This window comes from Daphnia pulicaria, chromosome 7 (assembly GCF_021234035.1).
Source record: "Daphnia pulicaria isolate SC F1-1A chromosome 7, SC_F0-13Bv2, whole genome shotgun sequence".
Taxonomy (NCBI): Eukaryota; Metazoa; Arthropoda; class Branchiopoda; order Diplostraca; family Daphniidae; genus Daphnia; species Daphnia pulicaria.
This window is the reverse complement of record NC_060919.1, coordinates 8,028,317-8,049,400: the sequence shown is the minus strand read 5'-3', so window position 1 is coordinate 8,049,400 and position 21,084 is coordinate 8,028,317. Positions and strand designations below refer to the sequence as shown.

The window sequence follows — 21,084 nt, the reverse complement described above, 5'->3', positions numbered from 1 at the left end:
CTGCCATTCCACGCATGAACGTGCCTAGATACATGCTGGAGCCTATAGACATCATCCAGCAAATATCGCCGGTTCCTACTATAAAGAAATAAAAAGAAAAAGAAGACCCGCGAGAGAACTGTATGGCCGCCCGCCGTCTGTATCCAGCAGCACTTGTATATTCAGATCTGCTGAATACACTCTAGTATAGACGTATACAACAGCAACAACGGGCGGTGAATGGGCGATACAATATGGCTGGAGTTATGACATCTGGCCCTATAAATGCTCTCGCTTGTTTATTCAAAAGCGCATAGATCGTCTCTCACAGCAAATGGCATAGCTGGCCTATAAAAAGAAAAACAGGACAACAAAGAATTCGCTTTGTTAGGTTGTTTTTTTTTTTCCTCTAGCTCCTTGAATATTATATTCACAAGAAGCCTGATGCAAAGGAGGATCTTTTATGCACACAAGTTTTTTTTTTATTTTCTTTCCTTCGGCAACATTTTGGGCATTTTCGATCGCACAAAGGCCCAGCAAGATTTTCTTATTTTTATTTTTTAATTGCTGTCATATGTTGTGCGGGCGGAGCAAACAACCGCGACCAGCCTGCCAGCGTCACACGAGGATCTAAATCATATTGTCTTAATCAAACCCTCGGCTGTTGGCACCCCTCCCGCAGGCCTGGTAGGATTGCGGAGGAGGAAGTGTGTAGTGTGCTGTGGAGAAATAAGGTCTTGATTATTTGGGCCGCCGGAACTACGGTATGTGTGTGTAACGAATGCTGATTCCGGGGCCGCCGCCCGCCAAACATTTAGGCAGCCCTTGACTAATACACGCTAGACACAGCAGCTATGGCAGCCAGCAGCCAGCAGCCTAGGTCTATAATTGAAAGTGGAAGAGAGATCAATATGTCGTGTTATACTGATGGATACAGAGTGTTTTTAATAAGACGTGTCACTCATTTTTCTAGGAGATTTGAAGACAATATCTTTTATAGTAGCTATACTACTAGAACTCCAATTCGGCTTTGTCTTCAAAAGTCTTTTTTAGGAGGGTATACATTAAGCTTGTATCACACGATAACTTCTTATTAGTTGATCCCTACTGTTGGCAATCTATACCCAGAGGAAGTACGATTCAAGTCCTTGGTGTGATTAGATTAGACAGTATATACAAGGACAAGGAACGTGTACAATAACGGTACAATGTCAGTCTTGAAATCGAGATTAAATCATTAAATGTAATCAGTGGCTGGCTGTTTGATTGTTTCAAAATAATACAAGTGATGTAGCTGGTACATGTTTGTTCGATGTTTGTGTGACTGAAAGGCTTTCATGGTGGCAGTGACCGGCTTATTGACTGTAAATATTTAGTCGGCTGCGCTGTGTGGCGCAACTGTACAGAAAATGTGTCTAGACCCTGCTAATCTCGTGTTTACGATAATCCTGTTTTACGTTAGAGAGTTTCTGTATACGCACACAGCCCAGCAGAACGTGTAGAGTTGCTCATTCCGGTGGAAAGCTTGTATATTAGTAGTACAGGAGGCTCTATTCAAGTCGATGGCCGTTAATGGTTGATGTTAACGAGTTCTAGCTGTAAATGAGCAGCCCGGCACAGCCAATTGTCTTCATCAGTTCTCATTTTCTTGATGAACGCATCTAACATTTCCGTCCGTGTTCAGCAAACAAAGGGCCTGTCGCAATTGATTTGCCAATGATAATCTGTTAGAATGGCAGCAACTTCCAGTAAATTGAGTTGGAAAAGCACCTCGCAGTATATTCGAATAAACACATCCAGTTTTTGCGGGAGTATTGAATTTCCAAACGTAGGTTGAACGGCGGGAATAAAGATGGCAATATAGCTGTTTCTAATAATAAGACGAATTATAGCTATAATAAAAAGATACGAACTGTAAGAACTCTTCTTTGATCAACGGCACACAAATTTAATATTGCGTGTAGATACAAACAAGAAAGGCACACAGCCTCATACACGTTATTAGGTAGGAAATACTCTTACATATCTTTTGAATCCTGAACGATGTTTCAGGGCCGGATGAAAAGGTTCGACTTTCTTGGCACCGTTCAAATTTCCCATCCGGCCTATAATATAATATGTAGTAGAAACGCGGGCGTTGTGTGTGTGTGTGTGTGTGTGTAACAATGGCGCGGGAAATTGAAAAAATCCTTTGGCGCCCGCTCTCGTTGGTCGCTTGTTTATATTCAAAGTCTCTCGACAACAGACAAAATGTAAGCAAATTCCGAGAAATCGGATTAGAATCTCCCGTGTTTGTGTGAAGTTATGGCCGACAAAAAGTCTGCTGTTTGCATAATAATCAAACATTGTGATTTTGACAAAACATGAATAAATAAGAAGGTGACGCAGGATAGATAAGAGCGTGCGTGGCCGTGTGTTTTCCTCTTGCCGTATGGATGGATCGATGCGGTGATGGATTCACGCTCCGCGCGGCAAAAGAAGCCTCCCTCCCTTCCCCCGTTCTCCTGACATCAGCGCATTATTGATGTGGGTGCGGGAGAGCGACAGGTCCTTCAGCTAAACGGAAATGCTACTGGCTATACAGACGAGCAGCTCTACTAGCTTCATTAACCGATACTCGTCCATCAACCTCGACTCGATGACGCGTTGATATCCAATTTCGAATTTCAACCAGTCACGCATTCAGAAGGAGAGATGGCCCTTCATCGCTCTTCTTAATGATTACACATTTCCATCGGCACCGTCGCTATTCCGCCACTGCTGCCGCTCCTGCTCGAGCTCCTTATATTTGATCGCAGAGCTCCAAGACAAATAATTTATGCATCATTGTGCGGGGGAGATTATCACGTTTCACTTGGCTCTCGCCCCGTCACTCTTCGTGATTAATTGAATTATCTACACGGGCGGGCGATTCGAGTGAAATTGACATTTCGTGAGCCGCTAGAACGCGCCAAATTTCTAATGAATTGCCGATTACGTGCAACATGTTTAGCCAAATAGATGGGAATGAACCTGTAAACCTCCCTTTTTTTAAAAATAAAAAGAACAAGAACCGATATGAAACTCGAACCGTTTTTATGAATGAATTTCCGCGGGTTAAATATCTACTGAAATTGGAAACTTTTTGATGAAATGATGCGCATTGTTGCTACGGAGCTTTTGTACAGAGCTGCACTGTACCTGTTCAGATGCAAACCAGTTGCATATCAGCGGGGAATTTCTTTTGGTACGTGCGCCCCACTATCGCACCTGCTAGCGGAGAGTACAACTCGGCCGTCCATCATCATAGCAATTATGACCGATCATGACAAATGAGTTGGTAACGCATAATAGTAAAAGCTTAACAGACATGTCGCCTCGCCTGTGTCTGTTTCAAATGGCCAGCAAACAGCCAGCAGAACAGATTGGGAATAGATTTTGAGGGCGCACCGCTTATTATGTTGGAGAAAACCAAGCGTGATATTACTTTATAAATTGCCTCTTGTAACTTGGTTTGCGTGTTAAAACTTTCGAAAACACAAAACCTGGCCACTAGTTATTGGACAATGAAAACTCGACCAGAAAGACGCGGACAGTAGGCTCGTTTCTGTACGGTACCTCACATCTGCTTGCCAGCTCCAACTTCAAATGGTTGATTTATTATCCCGAATTTCTTGTGACAGACGTAGTTAAAATGTGGGACAACTATACGTCTATAATGCAACTGTCAAAAATTAAAAAAAGTAAAAAAGAGAGACACCTTTCCCAATTTAACTAATCATTTAATTTTGAAAATTAATCACATTTAATTAGCTATAGCTGCAATAGTGCTACCTGTAGTTTTCTGATTTCAGTTATCATTGGTTTTCAAGTAGGCCTACATCTATTGGCATTCGAACTGTGTTTTGCTTGAAATTCTATATGTTGTTCTTGTTCTCAATTTTTCGTATTTCTTTATACGTGTTAATGTTCTCGTTAATGTTGGTAGCAAATGCAAATTTTCTTTTACGGGAGCTCATTGTGAGGTTCATTCTAATTTGGTGAAAGCCGTCTAAGCAACCGCCAAAACTCACAGTTTAGTGTGTATATAAGTGGTTTACATAAAAATGACGAAGTGGAACATGTTGTGAACGGCTAACTAACGAACAGCCTACGTGAAAGGTAGGTACATATAAAGGAGTTGGAAGACGACGTAGAGTACAAAAGAAGTGAATACGTTGGACTGGACGGAACCCAACGAATCGGATAAACACGGTACGATTTCGGTTGCTATTGTAAACTGATTCAACCGATTGCTATCCCAGATTACTAGCGAAGGACATTTATTATTGAAAAAGTATTATTACTAACTGAGTGGATGTGTGTGCTGTTTGTAAAATGATTCAGATTATTTAGTCCCAGTCCGCCCAGTAACTATTTGATCGCTCACCATGAAAATCTGGATGACGTTATCTACTGCTGTTGCATTCGTGATTCTATCAATCCTGTTCTCTCCGGTAGTTAAGGCCGTCGCAGTCACGTCCGTCGTGACGAGCACCGTCACAACGACCGTCACATCTACGAACAAAGTAAGATTTATAGTATAACAAGAAATTCACACATAATAAAATTAAGGTCAATGCCGAGTTTCGGTGTTTATTCGATCCAACAAAATTATTCACGTGTTTACTTTTAATTGTAACTATAAATTCATTAATTGGTCGAGATAGCAAGTTTGTTGCCAGTTGGTGAACGTTACTGGCGCCTGTCGTCGCCGGCGCAACTTTGAATTTATCGACAAGCCAGAGATCTTGACATTTGACGAAGATATTGAAGACGATGTCGACGTTGCCCTAAAAAATGTGTTCCACAGTTCCAATCAGTTTCTACCAACCAAAAGGCTCGGGTAAATATGAACATTTGATTTCAATTTTTAATTCAATGCATGTAACTGTAACCTATTCTAGACCCCATGAAAGTAACGCATTTGGATAAGGCAAAACTAATCTTTAATGATTTTAGCCTACCTAATGTTTGACTAAAAACTTTTTTAAAATCTGGGTCTAAAATCTTATTTTAATTTTGCAGAAACAAAAAAATTTTCTTGTCGATTTATTAGGATCAGCCATAACCTGATCGCGGTAAATAGTAATTCACATAACTTTATTTTTGCTGGTCTCTTCAGCATGGAGATGACACCACTAGTTGTGCTGCCGATGAAGTCGAATGGATTCGCGCCTACGAGACAGGCCGTCCAGCCATCATTGCCGATGTTTCTGTTTAGCCGCAGAAAAGGCGCATACCAAGATGAGTCTCAAAAAAATCGTTTTCTCTTCTCGTTCTTCGGCCCGCTTTTACGAAGGCCTACCTCAACATACACAACGTTTTCAACTGGTAAATTTATTCAGGAAATTACGCTAGAAACACAAAAAAGATTAACTGGTTAAAAACAAAATCAGAAACCAAAACGATCGTCACGACTACTAGCGCCAGTTTCTTTATCGTCGGTTGTACCCCGCGACCTTTTCCTTTCAAAATTTGCCCGACGAAACGCGGGCGATTATAACGAGCCATACATGCAAAGTTGCAAACCCACTCAGCTTAAAGACGATCGATATGCAATTTTAGGTAGGGCTATACAGTGTGTTCCACAAAGGGAGAAATATCCGATAGACAGAAGATGGATCACAGCGACGGATATTTTTAAGAATTTACCATATACCGGTATTATATTTATATTGATTAAAATTTTGTACAAATGTTACACAACATAAAAGTGGAACTAAATTTCCGAACTAAAATACAAATCCTATTTATTGCAACATTCCAGGATATATTAAGATCTCTACCTATCATTATTAGGTATTTAATCATTCTAAAATTACAGTTGCTATTGAAGTAAAAGCATGCATAGTGTAAATACGTTATTACATTATTGTAATGTTTACCGATCACAATATTTCTTGTTGATAGTTAATGAAAAATACAAGTGGAGTTACAGTCGTTTTTCGTTTGGATCAAATATAAAATGAAATTACATACTCACTGCTGCTCTCGTGGTTAGAAATTGACAGAAATCCTTTCTCTTAATTCAAAATATCCGAGTTTAACTTCACAGAACAGTAAATAATTCCCAGGATTTAGCTTTATGGCTTATTAAATTCGGTCATCATGTAGTCAGCATAAATCGCAGTTTTGAATTTCAAACGAAATCTATATTTTCTTGGCTGCGTCAAGAAAAAGATCATTTAAAAACAGAATGCAATCACCAGGAACATATAATAAATTTATAGCAGCACTTAGGTAGCTAACTTCCAGTTTTACGTTTCCTCCAGGTTTTTCTGTTTAGCCTAATCTAAGGTTTGAATGGAAGTAGGGCACACAGTTTCTTAAATGATCTATCGCCAGTTGTTCATGGAAGGAATAATTACTTTTACTAGCTAACGCAACCCATACCGTCGGGTCCCGCCTTCGGTTCCTCCACCAACGAAAATCATGTTTTATTTTTTTAAATTAAATTAAAACTATTGGTACTTTGTTTGAACTTTTTTAAGACCTTTAAGCTGATTGAAGAGGATTTTTATTGTTTACGTCAAATTTTGCACATCGCTGCAACGAAGGAGATTGTCAACCACATTTCTCAGAGATTTCATCACGCAATTATCAATTATAATTCGATTGAAACCTTGTTTCTATGGTTTCATTAGTCATAAATATGGTGAAACGGTTTATGTAGTCGATTCACGAATTTCAAGTTTCACAACAGAATTAGCAATTTTTCGGTACCGAATCATTAATTCTCCGAAAAGTCTCGATGTTTATTCATTCAAAAAATTCGGAAATTCCGTCCAAAGAAAAAAAAAATGTATGCGTATCTTTTTCTGTAATAACTAGCAACTCTAGCGACCCTGCGTTGCCCGCTGCTGGTGGCGCAGCTATGGGAAATCACGTTTGTTTTTATTTAACAAAAACTTAAAACACCCAAGTTTATATTGTTATTATGATAGTATTGTTTTTGATAACCTTGTATCGCTTCTGCGGACGTCACAAAGTGAGAATCATTTTGTTTGGCTTTTTATAAAGCATTTTCAAAGCGTTTACGTTTTTAAAAACTGTTACCTTTTTGCTGATCGCAAAATAAATTCATGTTCATTTCAACTGATAGATAATTTTTTTCTCTTTTTTTTCTTTTCTTGCATATTGAAAATAATAATTTTTTTTTGCGCTACAAAAGAAAGTTCGCTCCTCTTTGAGCAGGAGTGCGGCGAGTGCCCTCTTTTGAGAAACCAAGTTATTCTTTACAAGTTGTGTCGTCTGCAAATACTGCAATAATATCTACATTTGACAGTGATTACTTGCCGTTACTTCAAACTCCCATCACATGAGGGTAAGTGTTCAGTTTGAATAATTAAATTGATTAGAAGAAGCTACCTCTATCCACGATTAACGATTGTTACTAAATTGCATGCATGTCACGTTTTTTCTCTGAATTTCAAGATACACCAAAGATGACTTCTTCAACAGACTTGACCATGAACAAAAGCGAAGCAGATTACGAGTTACTTTTTACCACAAAAGTTAACGGCGTAATACCTGTCCACAAATACAAGTCGAAGAAATCTGCACTCAAAGTAATCATTGCAGAGGTTGATGGCCCAGTAGTGAATGGATACTTTGTTTTAGCCACAGAGGCTCATGACGATGATGGTCTTCCTCATACATTGGAACACCTCATTTTTCTTGGATCAGAATCGTATCCCTACAAGGGTATGCTGGATATTCTTGCTAACCGCTGCTTGGCTTCTGGAACAAATGGTACATATTTAACGTTCAAATGTTAATATTTTTTTTCAGAATTTAAAATATATTTTTCTTGCAGCTTGGACCGATGTTGATCATACCTGTTATACTATGACAACAGCTGGTAGTGAAGGATTTTTGGCCCTCTTACCTATTTATGTTGATCACATCCTTAATCCATTACTTACTGATGCTGGGTTCATTACTGAAGTACACCATGTAAATGGTGAAGCTGAAGATTCAGGTGTGGTATACTGTGAAATGCAAGGCTGTGAAAACACTGGTGAAACCCTAATTCATAATGCTATGCTGAAGGCCATGTACCCTGGCCATTGTGGGTACAAATCAGTCACTGGTGGTCTTCTGAAAAATCTCAGGGAAAGTACAACCAATGAAAAGGTTCGCAATTACCACAAATCTTATTACAGAACAGAAAACTTGGTACTCATCATCACTGGACGCGTGGAAGCATCCCAAGTATTTCAGGCTTTAAAGCCTGTTGAAGATACTATAGTCGCAAAAAGCAAGAAGACCCAGATTCCATTCAGTCGCCCGTGGCAAAACCCAGTTCCACCACTCATGGAATCTATCGACCAACTAATTGCTTACCCTTGTGAGGAGGAAGAAAAGGGCATGGTATGGCTAGCATGGAGAGGTCCGTCCTGTGTATACCAGCTTTACGAGACGTGCGCGCTGATGATGCTTATGGAATATCTAACTGACACAGCCGTCAGTCTATTGCAAAAGACTTATGTGGAAACAACCGACCCGTTGGCAAGCAAAGTGGGCTATTCTTTCATCGAGAACTCAGAATCAGTTGTCTACTTAGCATTCGAGAACGTGCCTGTCAATAAGTTGGGCGAAATTCAGCCCAAGTTTTTTAGCGTTATGGAACCGTACGGGAACGGCGGTAAGTCTTTAGACATGGACCGGATGCAACTGGTGATTCGAAGAAGGATGTTAGAGCAACTGAGTCACCTGGAGAACAACCCTCATGACACTGTAGCTTTTATGGCCGTTGGTGACATTCTCTATGGTCGGAGGTAATTTCAAAAAAATTAATGCTGTGTATTTTTTCCTAAAGGTGATTTTTCATCCTTTTCAGCCATGAAGATTTCAGACGTCGAGTAAATCCGATGGAAGATCTGAGAGCTTTGACAAAAGAGAGTCCTTGCTTTTGGAACGACTTGATCCTGCGATACATGCTCGGTCGGCCGTGTGTTTTGACTCAGGGTAAGTCATAAAACTCCACAAAAAAATTTGTTTTAAACAAAAATACTTAACCTTTATTCTCTTTACAGGCATGCCTTCCAAGAAAGAAATGGAAGCTTATACTACTCAGGAATTAGAACGTCTAGAAGGACAAAGAAGTAGTCTTGGGACTCAGGGATTAACCGTTAAGGCAGAAGAACTCTCTGCCGCTCTGGAGCACAATGATCGCCAAGCTCCTGTGGATCTCATCATGTCTGTCCCTATTCCGGACATTAATTCTATCAGTTATCATTCAATTCAACGATATTGTAATCGCGGAGAATCGTTGGGATGTAGCAGCTTCCCTGGAGATCTTGAGCGAATTCCTGTCCGATTCCAGCTGGACGATGTTAAAACTCAATTCGTTTACCTGTACGCCCTGATGGATACCTCGTTAGTTCCAAATGATCAGCGCCTTTTCTTGCCACTTCTGATGAGCTGCCTTCCCGAGTCTGCAGTAATGCGCAACGGACAGCTAATCCCCTATGAGTAAGATTCGACTAGCTAAAGTTTTGACTGATATTTCATGATTATAACGTCCGTGTGTCATGCAGGTCTGTTGTTGCTCAGCTGAGTGGTGACACGGTGAAAACTCACTCCGCCTTGGGTGTGGACGCCACTGACGCTGACCACTTCTTTTGTGGCAGTTACTGCAATATGGCCGTTTTGATGCTTCAGTTGGAACGAGACAAGTACAGCGAAGGTATTTCCTGGTTGAGCGACTTACTGCGCCGTACCGTCTTCACAGCAGAGCGGGTACGAGTTATTGCCTCGAAAATGGCTAATGACGTGGCTCGCATCAAGCGCAAGGGAAACAAAATGGCGTTGGCACTCATTCGCAATTTAGTCTTTGATGCAAAGAGCAATCACGCTAACTGTTCTTTGATACGGCAGCAGCATTTCCTCCAGAAATTAATTGAAGAGCTTGGCCAAACACCCGATCGAATTGTACGTCTGTTGACGGACTTGCGAGATGCCATCACAAGCCCCAATTGCCTCACTATCCATATGGCGGCCGATATTGGGAGTCTTCCTGATGATGCTATGTCGTTGTGGAATACTCATATGTTCGCAGATTGGGAGGCCACCCAAACTGCCGACAAGGATAACGATGGACTGATGAATCTAGTAGCTGATTACCAGCTATTGAAGGAGGTGTCATCAGCCAGCTCAATGGGTGCTGCGGTGGGCCTAGGAGCGGTCGAATCGTGCTTCCTTATTCAGGCTGTCCGCAGCATTGATGATATCCAGCATCCAGATTTGGCGGCCGTATTGGTCGCCTTGCAATACCTCGGCCAACTAGAAGGACCTTTTTGGCGCAATCTTCGTGCGCAAGGTCTAGTCTACGGCTATAATTTGAATTTAAAAGTCAGCGAAGGACTGCTCTACTTATCGCTGTATCGAGCTTCCCATCCAGTGGTGGCATTCAAAGAGGCCCGCAGGTAATTTATTTGATCAGAAATGTGAATTGTAATTTTAAACTAATTGCCTTTCATTTCTTTTTTTTTTAAAGCATACTTGAAAATCATGCTAGGAGTGACACAGACGATGTCTGGGAATTAAGCCTGCTCGAATCAGCCAGGAGCTCACTGATTTTTGAGTTGGTGGAGCGTGAAAAAACTGTGGGAGACGCAGTGCACCAGTCTGTTCGCTCTTACCTCTCAGGAGCCCCGGCCGACTACAATCGGCAACTGATTCATCGCGTAGCTGCCGTTACCATGGAACAAATGCGACGGGCTTTCCGCCTACACCTAACGGCTCTGCTAGATACCGATCACTGTCGCTGCTCTATTATTTGTCATCCCTCGAAGCTGGACGAATTAGTTGCAGGTATCAGCGCATTGGGGCAGCCAGTTCAGGGCTTCACCACGATGGAAGAATGCCCGTTGGGCCAATCGTGCTAGATTAATCTTTACTTTACCTCTTTGAACGTCATTTTCTATTCGCCGTTCTCTTTCAGCCTGAGTCACCGATTTCCTGATTTCTGGACTTTCTTTCTTGTCTGTGTGTAATCCAATGAATGAAAACGAACTTAATAGATTACATTATATGACAGGAGAAATTAAGTTTAGGATTTATTTTCTTTCAGTGGATTGATTTGTAGCTAACAATTTTGAATACGGGAATTTTCCCTGAGGGGCTCATAATTATTCTTAGATTACAACATTTTTCTATGGAGAATGATTGTGAAACTGGGACGCTGAAACAAATTTTTTACCGTTAGCTCAACCAAGAATAGGGACATTGAACTAGCCAGCCTACGTCATTTCTCCTTGTTGCATTGGCATCGGTCCAAAGATTTCTTGTCGGCTCCGCTTTGTCTGGTAGTTCTTGGGAAGGGGTTGCCAGGGAACGGAGTTGCCAAATAATTAGCGAAATCGGAGCACAGTTATACAGCCTAGAAATAATATTTTTACTTGAAATTTCAAAGGGCCCTCCGCCGACACATGTAGGTCATACCTTGAGGTTAATTTTGTCCTTTGATTAATCACATTTTTTTCCCCTCATCTTTTGTAACCTCGAATGGCGTCACCTTGCAAATCGGTTTGCACATGACTTTCCAGAACTTGCATTTGTTGTTGCCGGAGAAAACCAAGTCACTTAAAATGCAATATAAGTCATGACCAGTCACGCTACTGATGCAGTTCGGATGTGTACAGACGAGCTGACCCAAATGGCAACAAGGCCCCTCCCCAAACATCATGCGATAGACTCGTTCACCTCAGTTGACGTCATTTTGGAATATGCTAGCCAATCGCGTGGGGTTTGGCAGACACAAGGGAAAAAAAGGCCACAGGAAATAAAAAAGGAAAGTACACGTGCAAAAAATCCAGGCGTAAACGTGATTCAGCGAGTTTGGTTCACTTTGCTACCCGCGTTTTAGCTCATTTGAAAGCTGGCAACCGGCTCGAGCACACGACTTCAATCCCAGTTGCCAGTTAAGTGAAAAACAATTCGTACAATTTTTTTATAAGTGAATTTAGTGGTCTTTTATAATTCAGTGTTCTAAAAAATGTTGCGATCTGCTTCGTGTCTCAGACATCCCCAGGTCTTGAAGAGCTTACGACACACAAATCGAGCGATACTGGTACCGAGATGTAGAAAAACACCTAATCGATATTTCCAGACAACGGTTACTCGTTGGGCTGACATTACGCCAAACCGCCCATCGTCTGCAGTAGAAGCTTCAATCCTTTCGTACAAGCTCGATCACAAAATTTCTGAGCCAAACGTGTCCTCTATTTCCGTTAAAAAACCTTCATTAGCCAAAAGAATTTTAGACGAGTTAGTGCATTACTATCATGGGTTTCGATTGTTGTTTATCCACGTCGGTATTTCGGGGAATTTGCTCATGCGCGTTCTTCAGGGAGAAACTCTATCACGACGAGAAAAGAAGCAGCTAGTCACAACAACTTCAGACGTATTCCGTCTTGTACCCTTTTCAGTTTTCATTATCGTTCCCTTCATGGAACTCACCTTGCCGATTTTTCTAAAGCTATTTCCCAACATGCTGCCTTCTACCTTTCAAACAGCTGACGATCGAGAGACTAAATTCAAAGCAACGCTCAAAGTCAAGCTAGAAACGGCAAAGTTCTTACAACAAACATTGGACGAAATGGCACTCACTGGTAGTGGTCACCAAAGCCAGACAGCACAAGATTTTGCTAAATTTTTCCAGAAAATTAGAAGCTCGGGTCAACAAGCCTCCAACGAAGAAATTTTGCGCTTTTCCAAGCTTTTCGAAGATGAAATCACATTGGACTCGCTTAGCCGTCCACAGCTGACAGCTCTCTGTCGCGTGCTAGAAATTGCACCAATTGGCACCAACAATCTACTACGCTTTCAATTACGGATGAAGTTGCGACATCTAGCCGCTGACGATAAGTTGATTCTTAAAGAAGGTATTGGTTCCCTCTCCATCTCAGAATTGCAGGCTGCTTGCCGTGAACGAGGCATGAGATCTCTTGGAGGTAATATTACAGTTCAAACAAAAATGAAAATTTCTTCGCTATATTAAATTTTTATTTTTTCTCAACGTAATATACAGTAAGCGAGATTCGCCTCAAATCACAGTTGTTCCAGTGGCTCGATTTGAGTATGGGCGGGAAAGTTCCACCATCGCTTTTGCTTCTTTCCCGGGCATTGTACTTACCTGAAAATGTTTCTGCTACCGAACAACTCAAAGCAACCATAGCTTCTCTGCCAGAATCAGTAGCTGCACAAACTAGCGATGCCATTAACCACCGACGAGGGAAAATCAACAATCAAGCTCGCATTGAGGCACTTCGAGTAGAACAAGCCAAAATTCATGAAGAACGGAAGGAAACACACGTCGGTCAGGTTGCTTTTGACACCAAAAAGCTCACACTAACTCTGGCCGACGCTGCTCTCTTAGAAAACGCTCTGGAGAGTGTTGGCGTACAGCGGAATAAACAACTTCTCGTCGCTAAAGGAGACCTCACAGATCTTAAAGAAGAAATGGCTGACTACCGGGAAGACATAAAAGAACTGGAGGACCTCTTACAATCCCCCGAAAGAAAGCGTCTCGTATTACGCGAGTCTAAAGCTGCTCGCCGTCTTTTCCAAACCGTAAATCGAATGATTCAGAAACTTGAAAACCACATTGAAGGACCCGCTTTAAGTGAGGGGCAATTAAATACAAAAGATAAGGAAGAAATCGTGTCTATAGAAGAGCTAATCGCATCCATTCGTCGGATCAATGCCATCGAAGACTCGGCCAATCTACACAAAATTGTGCACATCCTAGATCACATTGACGTGGACCGAGATGGAGTAATTACAGTAGAAGAAGTTATGAAGGTAAAAAGCCACTATCTAAAATCAACTCTTTTTCCATCAAAGATTTTACTGATTGTAAGGGTATTATTTAATAGGTAATCGAACTTTTAGAAGAAGAAGGAATTAATTTGACTGCAAAACAAATGACAGAAATACTCGGCGTTGTCAGTAAAGAAGAATTTCTGGAAATGGAAAAGAAAATTGAAAAAACTTTGGGGCAGGTTGTTAATAGCAGAAAACCTGATGCTGATTGTTTAACCAGCCAATCTCTTCTTGCAAAAACAGACGAAAGAAATAATTGTGTTGAACAAATTATGATTGGGGATGTGAAAAATTCCATCAACCGAGAAAAGTTAAAATCAGGACGGGAGCTTCCGAGAGAACCACTGGACATTGCTGAGGTTGAAAAAATCCTTTCGCTTGTTACTCAGTTGAAAACACTATACGCCCATGAGGTTGGACAGAGCAAAGAAAACATTAAACCTATCTTCTTCCGAGCGCAAGCCAGAATAGGAAGTTCGTCTGGCCTAAACCCATAAAAGATGTTTAGATAAATGAAATTCAAACATGTATATGTTCTGATTGAAACAAAATGTACGTAGATGTACGTATAATGCGATATAATGTTGATTTTAATTGTTATTGTTTTACATCAGGAAATAAATTTTAATTTCTGGGAAGAAATTAATCAAGAGCGAGCGAATGTCATCTTGAAAATCTAAATCTAAAAATGGTGCGATTTGTTTTAAACGCTGGCCATTCGTTTTGCAATTCTATTAATGATTTGATAAAGTTTAATTTGATTTATGTATGTAATAAAAATTATTTTTCGTCACGTTACAATAAAAACATATCTAAAAAACTTGGATTTTTTAAGGCTTACTCAGAAATATTGGTCAACAATGATTCACGAATCGTCCGTTTTTTCTATGACAAGAAAAAGTCGAATGTTGCGACAATAAGATCGCGTCTTTGGTAAAACGCTACTTGGCGTTGGGACAGTCAGCCTTCGAGATTATTTAGTTGTAGCTGAAAAGTATGGCACATTTTTAGTGCCATAAGTAGCACCTGAACCCAGCAGCTCAACCCTCAATCTCAACCTCAACCCAGCACCTTGTTGTTTTCCAGCGCTATTTTTTAGTTTTCCAAAAAAACTATGATGACATCTAGTGGAGGGAGAATTAAGCGACCCCATCTACTATATCCATGGGTATAGACCTTATAAAGATCCAAAAATATGGGTCAAGCCGACCCCTTAGCGGCGCGTTGCAGTGTGAAGGGGTGCCGTGAACAGGAGATTTTATTTTGGCTCGCGCTCGCCCCATGTGGTTTGCGCATAGGCTTTTCGGGTAAATCGTGCCCGAGGGAAGAAAAGGGAGAAAAGGAAAGTCTGGTCCCCTCTTTTTTTTCATTCTTTAAAACAACATTTCCCCCTATTTGTCTTTAGGGTCTGTTGGGGTGGTCTCCCTTATAACGTCAGCCTACACCTATCGAGAGGGGGTGGTCACCCCAACAGACCCGAAATGCAAAGAGGGGGAAATTTTGCTTTCGCGAGCGCTAGGTGGCTTATAGGATGAAGCCCGGCATGGCCGAAAAACGAAGAAATTTTTTGAAATTTTTTTCAAAATTTCAATCATAATATTTGAAAAACATTAAAATGGTTTGAAGAGACGGGCTATCCCATCATTTTAAACCAATTGGATTATTTTTAGGTGCAGCAGTTGACGAGAAAACTGCTGCACAAAAAACGAAAAAAAGTCCAAATTTCGGCTACCCCCTCTCAGTTTTTTTTAAATATCTCCCAAACTACAAAAGCTAGGCGATTGCGGTTTTTAGCAATCGACTTAGCGAAAAGTTTTACACAAAACCCATCTATTTGTTTATTTTTAGAACCCCCAGCGACGATTTCCGCTAAATCGAAAACCCCCAAAACGGTCTCTTTGAGTGGCGGATCGCTTGTTAAAAGACAGTAACTTTAATTCATTTAATAGAAAGAATGGATGAAGTGAAGAACAACTTAAAGAAAAAAATGATGCATACAATTTTTTTAAAAATAAATAAAAAACTCATAAAAAAGAAGAAGAAGAAGGAAAACAATTAAGAGGGAAATTGAACTACCCATTGAATAATTAAATTATTACAGTACTATCATCCATATGCATTCCTATTGCCCAAATTTCAAACCTTTTCCCCTCATCCAATTTCTCCCAATCACCGTGTAATTTGGAGCCATCTCCAAATTACACCGGCTACACAACTGGTATATAACCCAGCAGCCACGACATCCTCGCCAGTAGTGGTAGCTGAGCAGTAGCATCAGCAGTAGTGGCAGCCAGCAGCAGCAGAGCAGTCAGCCACAAGTCGTCGACCACTCCATGCTTTCCTCCACTCGCTCCTCGATAGCAGCTACTCTCCCTTTCTATTCTCCCTCTCCATTCTCCCTCTTCATTCTCCATCTCCGTTCTCCCTCTCTATTCTCCCTCTCTATTCTCCCTCTCCATTCTCACGCTTCGCCACTCCTCCCATGTGAACGCTATGTGTGTGTAAGTGTCACAACAGGGCTAATAAACATCCACCTACTCTTACAAGTCTATTACACAAAGGAGGATGCAGGGAAAAGTTAGGGAATTGGAGACCAATAAACCTTTTGATGATTTTGTATCATGTATTATCCAATGGTCTTAGATGTTTTCTTTGTTTGGTTTTTCCTCCTTGTTCTTCTTTTTACGTTGGATCCTGCGTTTAACTGTAGGGCGTGTAGCACGAATGTTACTTGGGTTTTGGGTGTTTTCCTTAAATTGCAGCAAACGACGTTTAACTGGATTTTTCTTGTTCCCCTTCTCTTCTTTCTTTATGTAGTCTTCTTCAATCTTGTTGGTTTCTGGTGAATCTGTCAGGATCCGTGTACTTGCTAATCTACTATAGACGCCTGCGTGAACCCGTTGATGGTATTACCTTAGGAAACAGCCGAATACTCCCCAGTATCACATCATCACCTCAAAGAACAATAATATTGTTGAATGAAAAAATGGGACTGAAATTGGTGAAGTTTCCAGCGAAAGCCTCATCAGCGATGTCTTCAGTGGTAGTTGTAGACTGAGTTGGATCTAAGAAACAAAAACAATATTTACGAATGCTAACAGACACTAAGCGTCAAATACAATATGCATGATTTAACTACCTGGTCTGTCCGTTACTAGACTAGGAGTAAATTGAGACGAAGGAATCGCATTTCTATTAAACGACCAAATTCCTGATTTCTTGAATCCTGGAGTGATGTTTTCGGCAACAATTTTGGTGACAAATGGAACTTGTGTAAGGCTGGCAATGTCTTTTATTCCAATGTGTTGACCAGTATCAACTTTTAACCCCTCATTGTGGCTGTGTCGCAATGCCCGCTTGAATACGAAATATACTGGAACGTCAAGAGGTTGCAGTTTGTACGAACATTGCAGGGGAAAGATTAGCAAGATAATCCAATTGTCTTTTGCTAATTTAAAACATGGAAATTCTCCATTAGCAGTAATACTGGATTCTTCTTTGTGGCCTTAACGTATTGAAAATGAATAACTTAGTATTTTTATCGCCACATCTCCTGCCTGATCTTTGATTGGTTTTAATTTTTTTAAAGCTTTTTTGCTGTTATTTTATATCGTCTTTTTTGTAAAATCTTATATTTTTCAAATTTGTATTCATTGTAATAATCTCTCGTTTTATTCCGGCTTTTATGAAGCTTTAAAAAAGGGATCAAGTAAAGAAAAAGAAATGGCTGCACCCAATAAAAGCCAAAATGAAGACCCATTTTTGAATCTCAAAGCAATTAAAAAAGAAGTAAATTAAGTCAAGAAAGATGTTCTCTTTACCGAAAATGTTCAATCAGTACTGAATAACAAGGTAAAATTGAGTAAAAAGTAAAATTGAAAGAGTTCGCGTACGTTTCCATCAGAAGAAAAGCTCCTGTGTGCTGAAGTGACAAGTGCGACCGGTGACAAGTGACAAGAGCGACTATTAGCCAAGGCCGCACAAGTGGATTCAAAAAAGGAGTCGTAGCGAAATTCTTTGAAATTCTGAAGGAAGTGATAGTTCATTACAATTTTTCAATTTTTCGTATCTGGGACACCGACGAGACAGGCATTCTAACAGTGTTGCCCCCCCCCCCCCTCCCACTGAAAGTCGTCGCTACAAAAGGCCTAAAGCAAGTGCAAAAAAACTGTCTCTTACGAACGCAGCGTTAATATTAATTTGCTTACCTTCATTTCTTCTGGAGGGACGCACATTTCTCCAGTATTTTTTTTTCCACGGAATTTTTTTTGTAATGTCTATGAAACAAGCCGGCCCTGCTGGATGGATAGGCCTTGCCCATCCTTCGAGTTGGATTAATGCAGATACATTTCTTGAAAGCCCCAAACATTTTGTCGCTTGTACGGATTGCAGCAAGCATGAACCTCATCTATTATTACTGTATAATCATTCAAGTCATCTAGATCTTAAATTTATCAACTTCGCAAGAGACAATGGAATTATGTTGTTGACTTTTCCCACTCATTGCTCTCATAAACATCAGCCTCTAGACGTTAGCGATTATGGGCAATTCAAAAATGCGCTAAGGACTGCATTTAATGATTTAACGATTGGAGACGATTGGCAAGATCTGAATCCCGGTAGTCGACTTTTGAGTCATCAGAATGCGGAGCTAAGCCAGTAGCTATATGAACGTTCATTCAGCAAATAAAACATCACCTGTGGTTTTTCCAAGTCCGGTTTATTTCCATTCAAATGTGATCGGATGAAGATTTTGAATCGTTATTTACTACTGATCGATCCCATGGTCTGGTTCATTTCTTATAAATAAAGCTCGCTATTAATTTAATTTATATTTATATTATTATTTAAGTTTCCGCCAGTACCTTCGCTTCAATGGACCTTGCTACAACTTTTGTCAGTGCCGTCGCTTCAATACCGGTCGCAAACCCGAATACTTTTGCGTCACGAAGGGTCGTCATACCTGAAAAAATTAAGCCTTATCCACAAGTTAGTTAGGATAGAGTGCCAACAGCACCTAGAAGAACAACTAGTTGAACGCGCATCCTCACTAGCACACCAACAAAATTCTTTGTGGCAGGATCTTCCCAGAAGTAATGCTAAGGATTCTGCTCCTCGTCGCAAGCAAACTAGGAGAACGCTAAGTGACTAAGAGAATAGCGAACCAGTGGTCGAGTCCGCCGACGACGTTGACTTAAATTTTAACAATTTTCATTTTTGCTCCGGTTAATATCAATTACATGATACTGTTTTTGTCTCCGTCATTAAGCGTTACAGCTAAGGCTAAGTGAAAAATTTCACGTGGTAGTTGCTCTGATTCATTTTTTTATCTTCCCAAACAACTTGTTTTTGAAAAACAAGACAACACAAGAGGTGATAATTTTTTCATCAAATTTTGTATATTTTATTGAACTCATTATAAATTTACGTTTTAACAAAGGAATACTATTAAACAAGTTCCTAATTTTGGGCTAAAAAATTCAAAAAATCATCCTGTTCTTTCAAAAAAAAGTAATTAGCAACAAACAGGATCTAAATAATGAATATAAATTAATTATTTTTCTATCTAGAATACTGTATTTGGAGTACCAAATGATCTAACTGTTAATGTCTTTTCTTCGGGGTAGGCTGTCAAAGCGATTAATGCCATGCCAAGGATCTTATTCAATTTTATAAATGACAAAATGACTGCAGAAGGGCTGGGAGTTACAATTTTTCTTCTCTTTTGTTTAATTGGCAGGATTTGTGAATTGGACGGATTTTGAAAATGTACATAATGTGTTTTTCGTTTGTATCAAAAGATTCTCATATCTCATATCATATGGAATAAAGGTAAAATAATTGCCTTTAAATCTATATATTTGTTTGCGTCCTACATCACATAAATGTAAAGGTATATAGACATAAAGTGACGTTTAATTTTTTTGTCCCATCCAACCCTGTCTCCCCTACATAATAGTTTTTAAATACATATGTTTTACCTCGTTACTACCCAGGTGAACCTCTGTCCAAGAAATGACACTGAAACCACCAGAAAGCCTAGAAATAACACATGTGTTTTATTTTAATTTCTATGCGTCCAATTGCTTGCAATTTTTTCCCCAAATACAACAAGGCTGTCCACCTTAACATTTAAAGAATTCAAGAAACTCTCTTATTAGACGAGGATAACTGTGATGTGCTGGAAATCTTTAATTTTACTCTAGTTTTGAATTTTGTTGTTGTTCTGGAGACCATTTCCTCATTTTTGACCAACCAAGAGAAGCAGCTTTTGGAGGTGTACTATTCAAATGTCATTGGGAACTGGTTTTCCGAAAGCACAACCAGCGCTCTTGATCCTTTATTCTAAAGACCACGAAGCTGATGATAATGTGTTTAAATAATTTGTCTAAATAATTTGTCTGGTTGAGAATGTGCACTAAAATTTCATTAAAGGAAGAGGGAAAGATTTTTTACGTTTGGAATATTATTAAATCAAAATTGAAACATGGCAGTGAGGGCTTTCATTCATTTTCCAAAAATCCATTTCCAGACTAGCAAATAAGGGTTTTCGAATCCCACATTGACATGCACAATGTTGAAAACTGAAGTGTTTAACTTGTGAGTCTCTTGTCGAAAAGAAGTGGTTAAATGGGCTTGGGCATACCTGTTTAGAATGTATACCAGTTTTTGCTTCTCAGTTGCACATGAAATACAAGAAAAAAACCATTAAAGTAATGCAAACATTACTTACTGATCATATCAGATCTGCCTTTAAGAAACATTTTCTTTCAAGTTAACTTATACAATGTGTAACTTGAATCGCCTAGATGATCATCACCTGTGACAAGACTTGTAAAATTTTTTCAGTCCCTCTAAAATATTCATTAACTTAAAAAAAGCACAACTAAAAACCGTTATTCGATAGCTACTTACTGGTAGGTAAGAGGTGCACCAGCCTTCTATGTGTCAGGGAGCCAGGCATGGTTTGAATTCGAACTTTGCAAGCTTCCATTGGGCTCAAAACAATATCAGCATACAACTCAGCAAAGGTAGATGCAGCCAAGTAATAAAACTACGCGACAGTTAATTTATTTGAATTTAACTAGTCGACTTTATATTATAAAGCTGGCAACATTTTTCGTCTCCTCATACATTTTAAATTGCTTGAAATGAACAGTTTATCACGTCAAATTTTTTCACTTGAAAGCAAATCTTACTAAATCTACAACATCTCTTTAACTAAACAAAGGTATTAAAAAATGTATTTTATAT

General features: G+C 39.8%; 3 protein-coding genes across 5 annotated transcripts; all 3 read left to right on the top strand.

Moving 5' to 3' along the window:
- Window positions 1–4,143: 4,143 nt before the first annotated feature.
- LOC124348492 lies at window positions 4,144–5,799 on the top strand. 2 transcript variants are annotated; one of them, XM_046798714.1, is made up of 5 exons: window positions 4,144–4,212; window positions 4,345–4,526; window positions 4,668–4,843; window positions 5,123–5,331; window positions 5,397–5,799. In XM_046798714.1, the coding sequence occupies exons 2-5, from the start codon at window positions 4,389–4,391 to the stop codon at window positions 5,501–5,503; spliced, it is 630 nt and encodes a 209-aa protein (XP_046654670.1). In that variant the 5' UTR covers window positions 4,144–4,212; window positions 4,345–4,388; the 3' UTR covers window positions 5,504–5,799. The 2 variants fall into 2 exon arrangements, with proteins under 2 accessions (XP_046654670.1, XP_046654671.1); XM_046798715.1 differs by lacking the exon at window positions 4,144–4,212 and having other exon boundaries at window positions 4,335–4,526.
- A 1,406-nt stretch (window positions 5,800–7,205) lies between these two features.
- Window positions 7,206–11,048, top strand: LOC124350982 (uncharacterized protein C05D11.1-like). The gene is made up of 7 exons (XM_046801714.1): window positions 7,206–7,324; window positions 7,435–7,752; window positions 7,817–8,780; window positions 8,843–8,970; window positions 9,039–9,477; window positions 9,543–10,430; window positions 10,502–11,048. Exons 2-7 carry the CDS (start codon window positions 7,446–7,448, stop codon window positions 10,890–10,892), a joined length of 3,117 nt encoding a protein of 1,038 aa, XP_046657670.1. The 5' UTR covers window positions 7,206–7,324; window positions 7,435–7,445; the 3' UTR covers window positions 10,893–11,048.
- An 832-nt stretch (window positions 11,049–11,880) lies between these two features.
- Window positions 11,881–14,376, top strand: LOC124350983 (mitochondrial proton/calcium exchanger protein-like). Of its 2 annotated transcripts, XM_046801716.1 has the most exons (4): window positions 11,881–12,959; window positions 13,037–13,809; window positions 13,884–14,009; window positions 14,074–14,254. In XM_046801716.1, the coding sequence occupies exons 1-4, from the start codon at window positions 12,002–12,004 to the stop codon at window positions 14,104–14,106; spliced, it is 1,890 nt and encodes a 629-aa protein (XP_046657672.1). In that variant the 5' UTR covers window positions 11,881–12,001; the 3' UTR covers window positions 14,107–14,254. The 2 variants fall into 2 exon arrangements, with proteins under 2 accessions (XP_046657672.1, XP_046657671.1); XM_046801715.1 differs by having other exon boundaries at window positions 11,883–12,959; window positions 13,884–14,376.
- Window positions 14,377–21,084: the final 6,708 nt, after the last annotated feature.

Coding starts and splice junctions, on each gene's coding strand:
- LOC124348492 (XM_046798714.1), top strand. CDS start 4,389: ATGAAAATCTGGATGACGTTATCTACTGCTGTTGCATTCGTGATTCTA. Junction 4,527..4,667: donor CCGTCACATCTACGAACAAA/GTAAGATTTATA, acceptor TGGTCGAGATAG/CAAGTTTGTTGCCAGTTGGT. Junction 4,844..5,122: donor CTACCAACCAAAAGGCTCGG/GTAAATATGAAC, acceptor TGGTCTCTTCAG/CATGGAGATGACACCACTAG.
- LOC124350982 (XM_046801714.1), top strand. CDS start 7,446: ATGACTTCTTCAACAGACTTGACCATGAACAAAAGCGAAGCAGATTAC. Junction 7,753..7,816: donor CTTGGCTTCTGGAACAAATG/GTACATATTTAA, acceptor TTTTTCTTGCAG/CTTGGACCGATGTTGATCAT. Junction 8,781..8,842: donor GACATTCTCTATGGTCGGAG/GTAATTTCAAAA, acceptor CATCCTTTTCAG/CCATGAAGATTTCAGACGTC.
- LOC124350983 (XM_046801715.1), top strand. CDS start 12,002: ATGTTGCGATCTGCTTCGTGTCTCAGACATCCCCAGGTCTTGAAGAGC. Junction 12,960..13,036: donor AGGCATGAGATCTCTTGGAG/GTAATATTACAG, acceptor CGTAATATACAG/TAAGCGAGATTCGCCTCAAA. Junction 13,810..13,883: donor CAGTAGAAGAAGTTATGAAG/GTAAAAAGCCAC, acceptor ATTATTTAATAG/GTAATCGAACTTTTAGAAGA.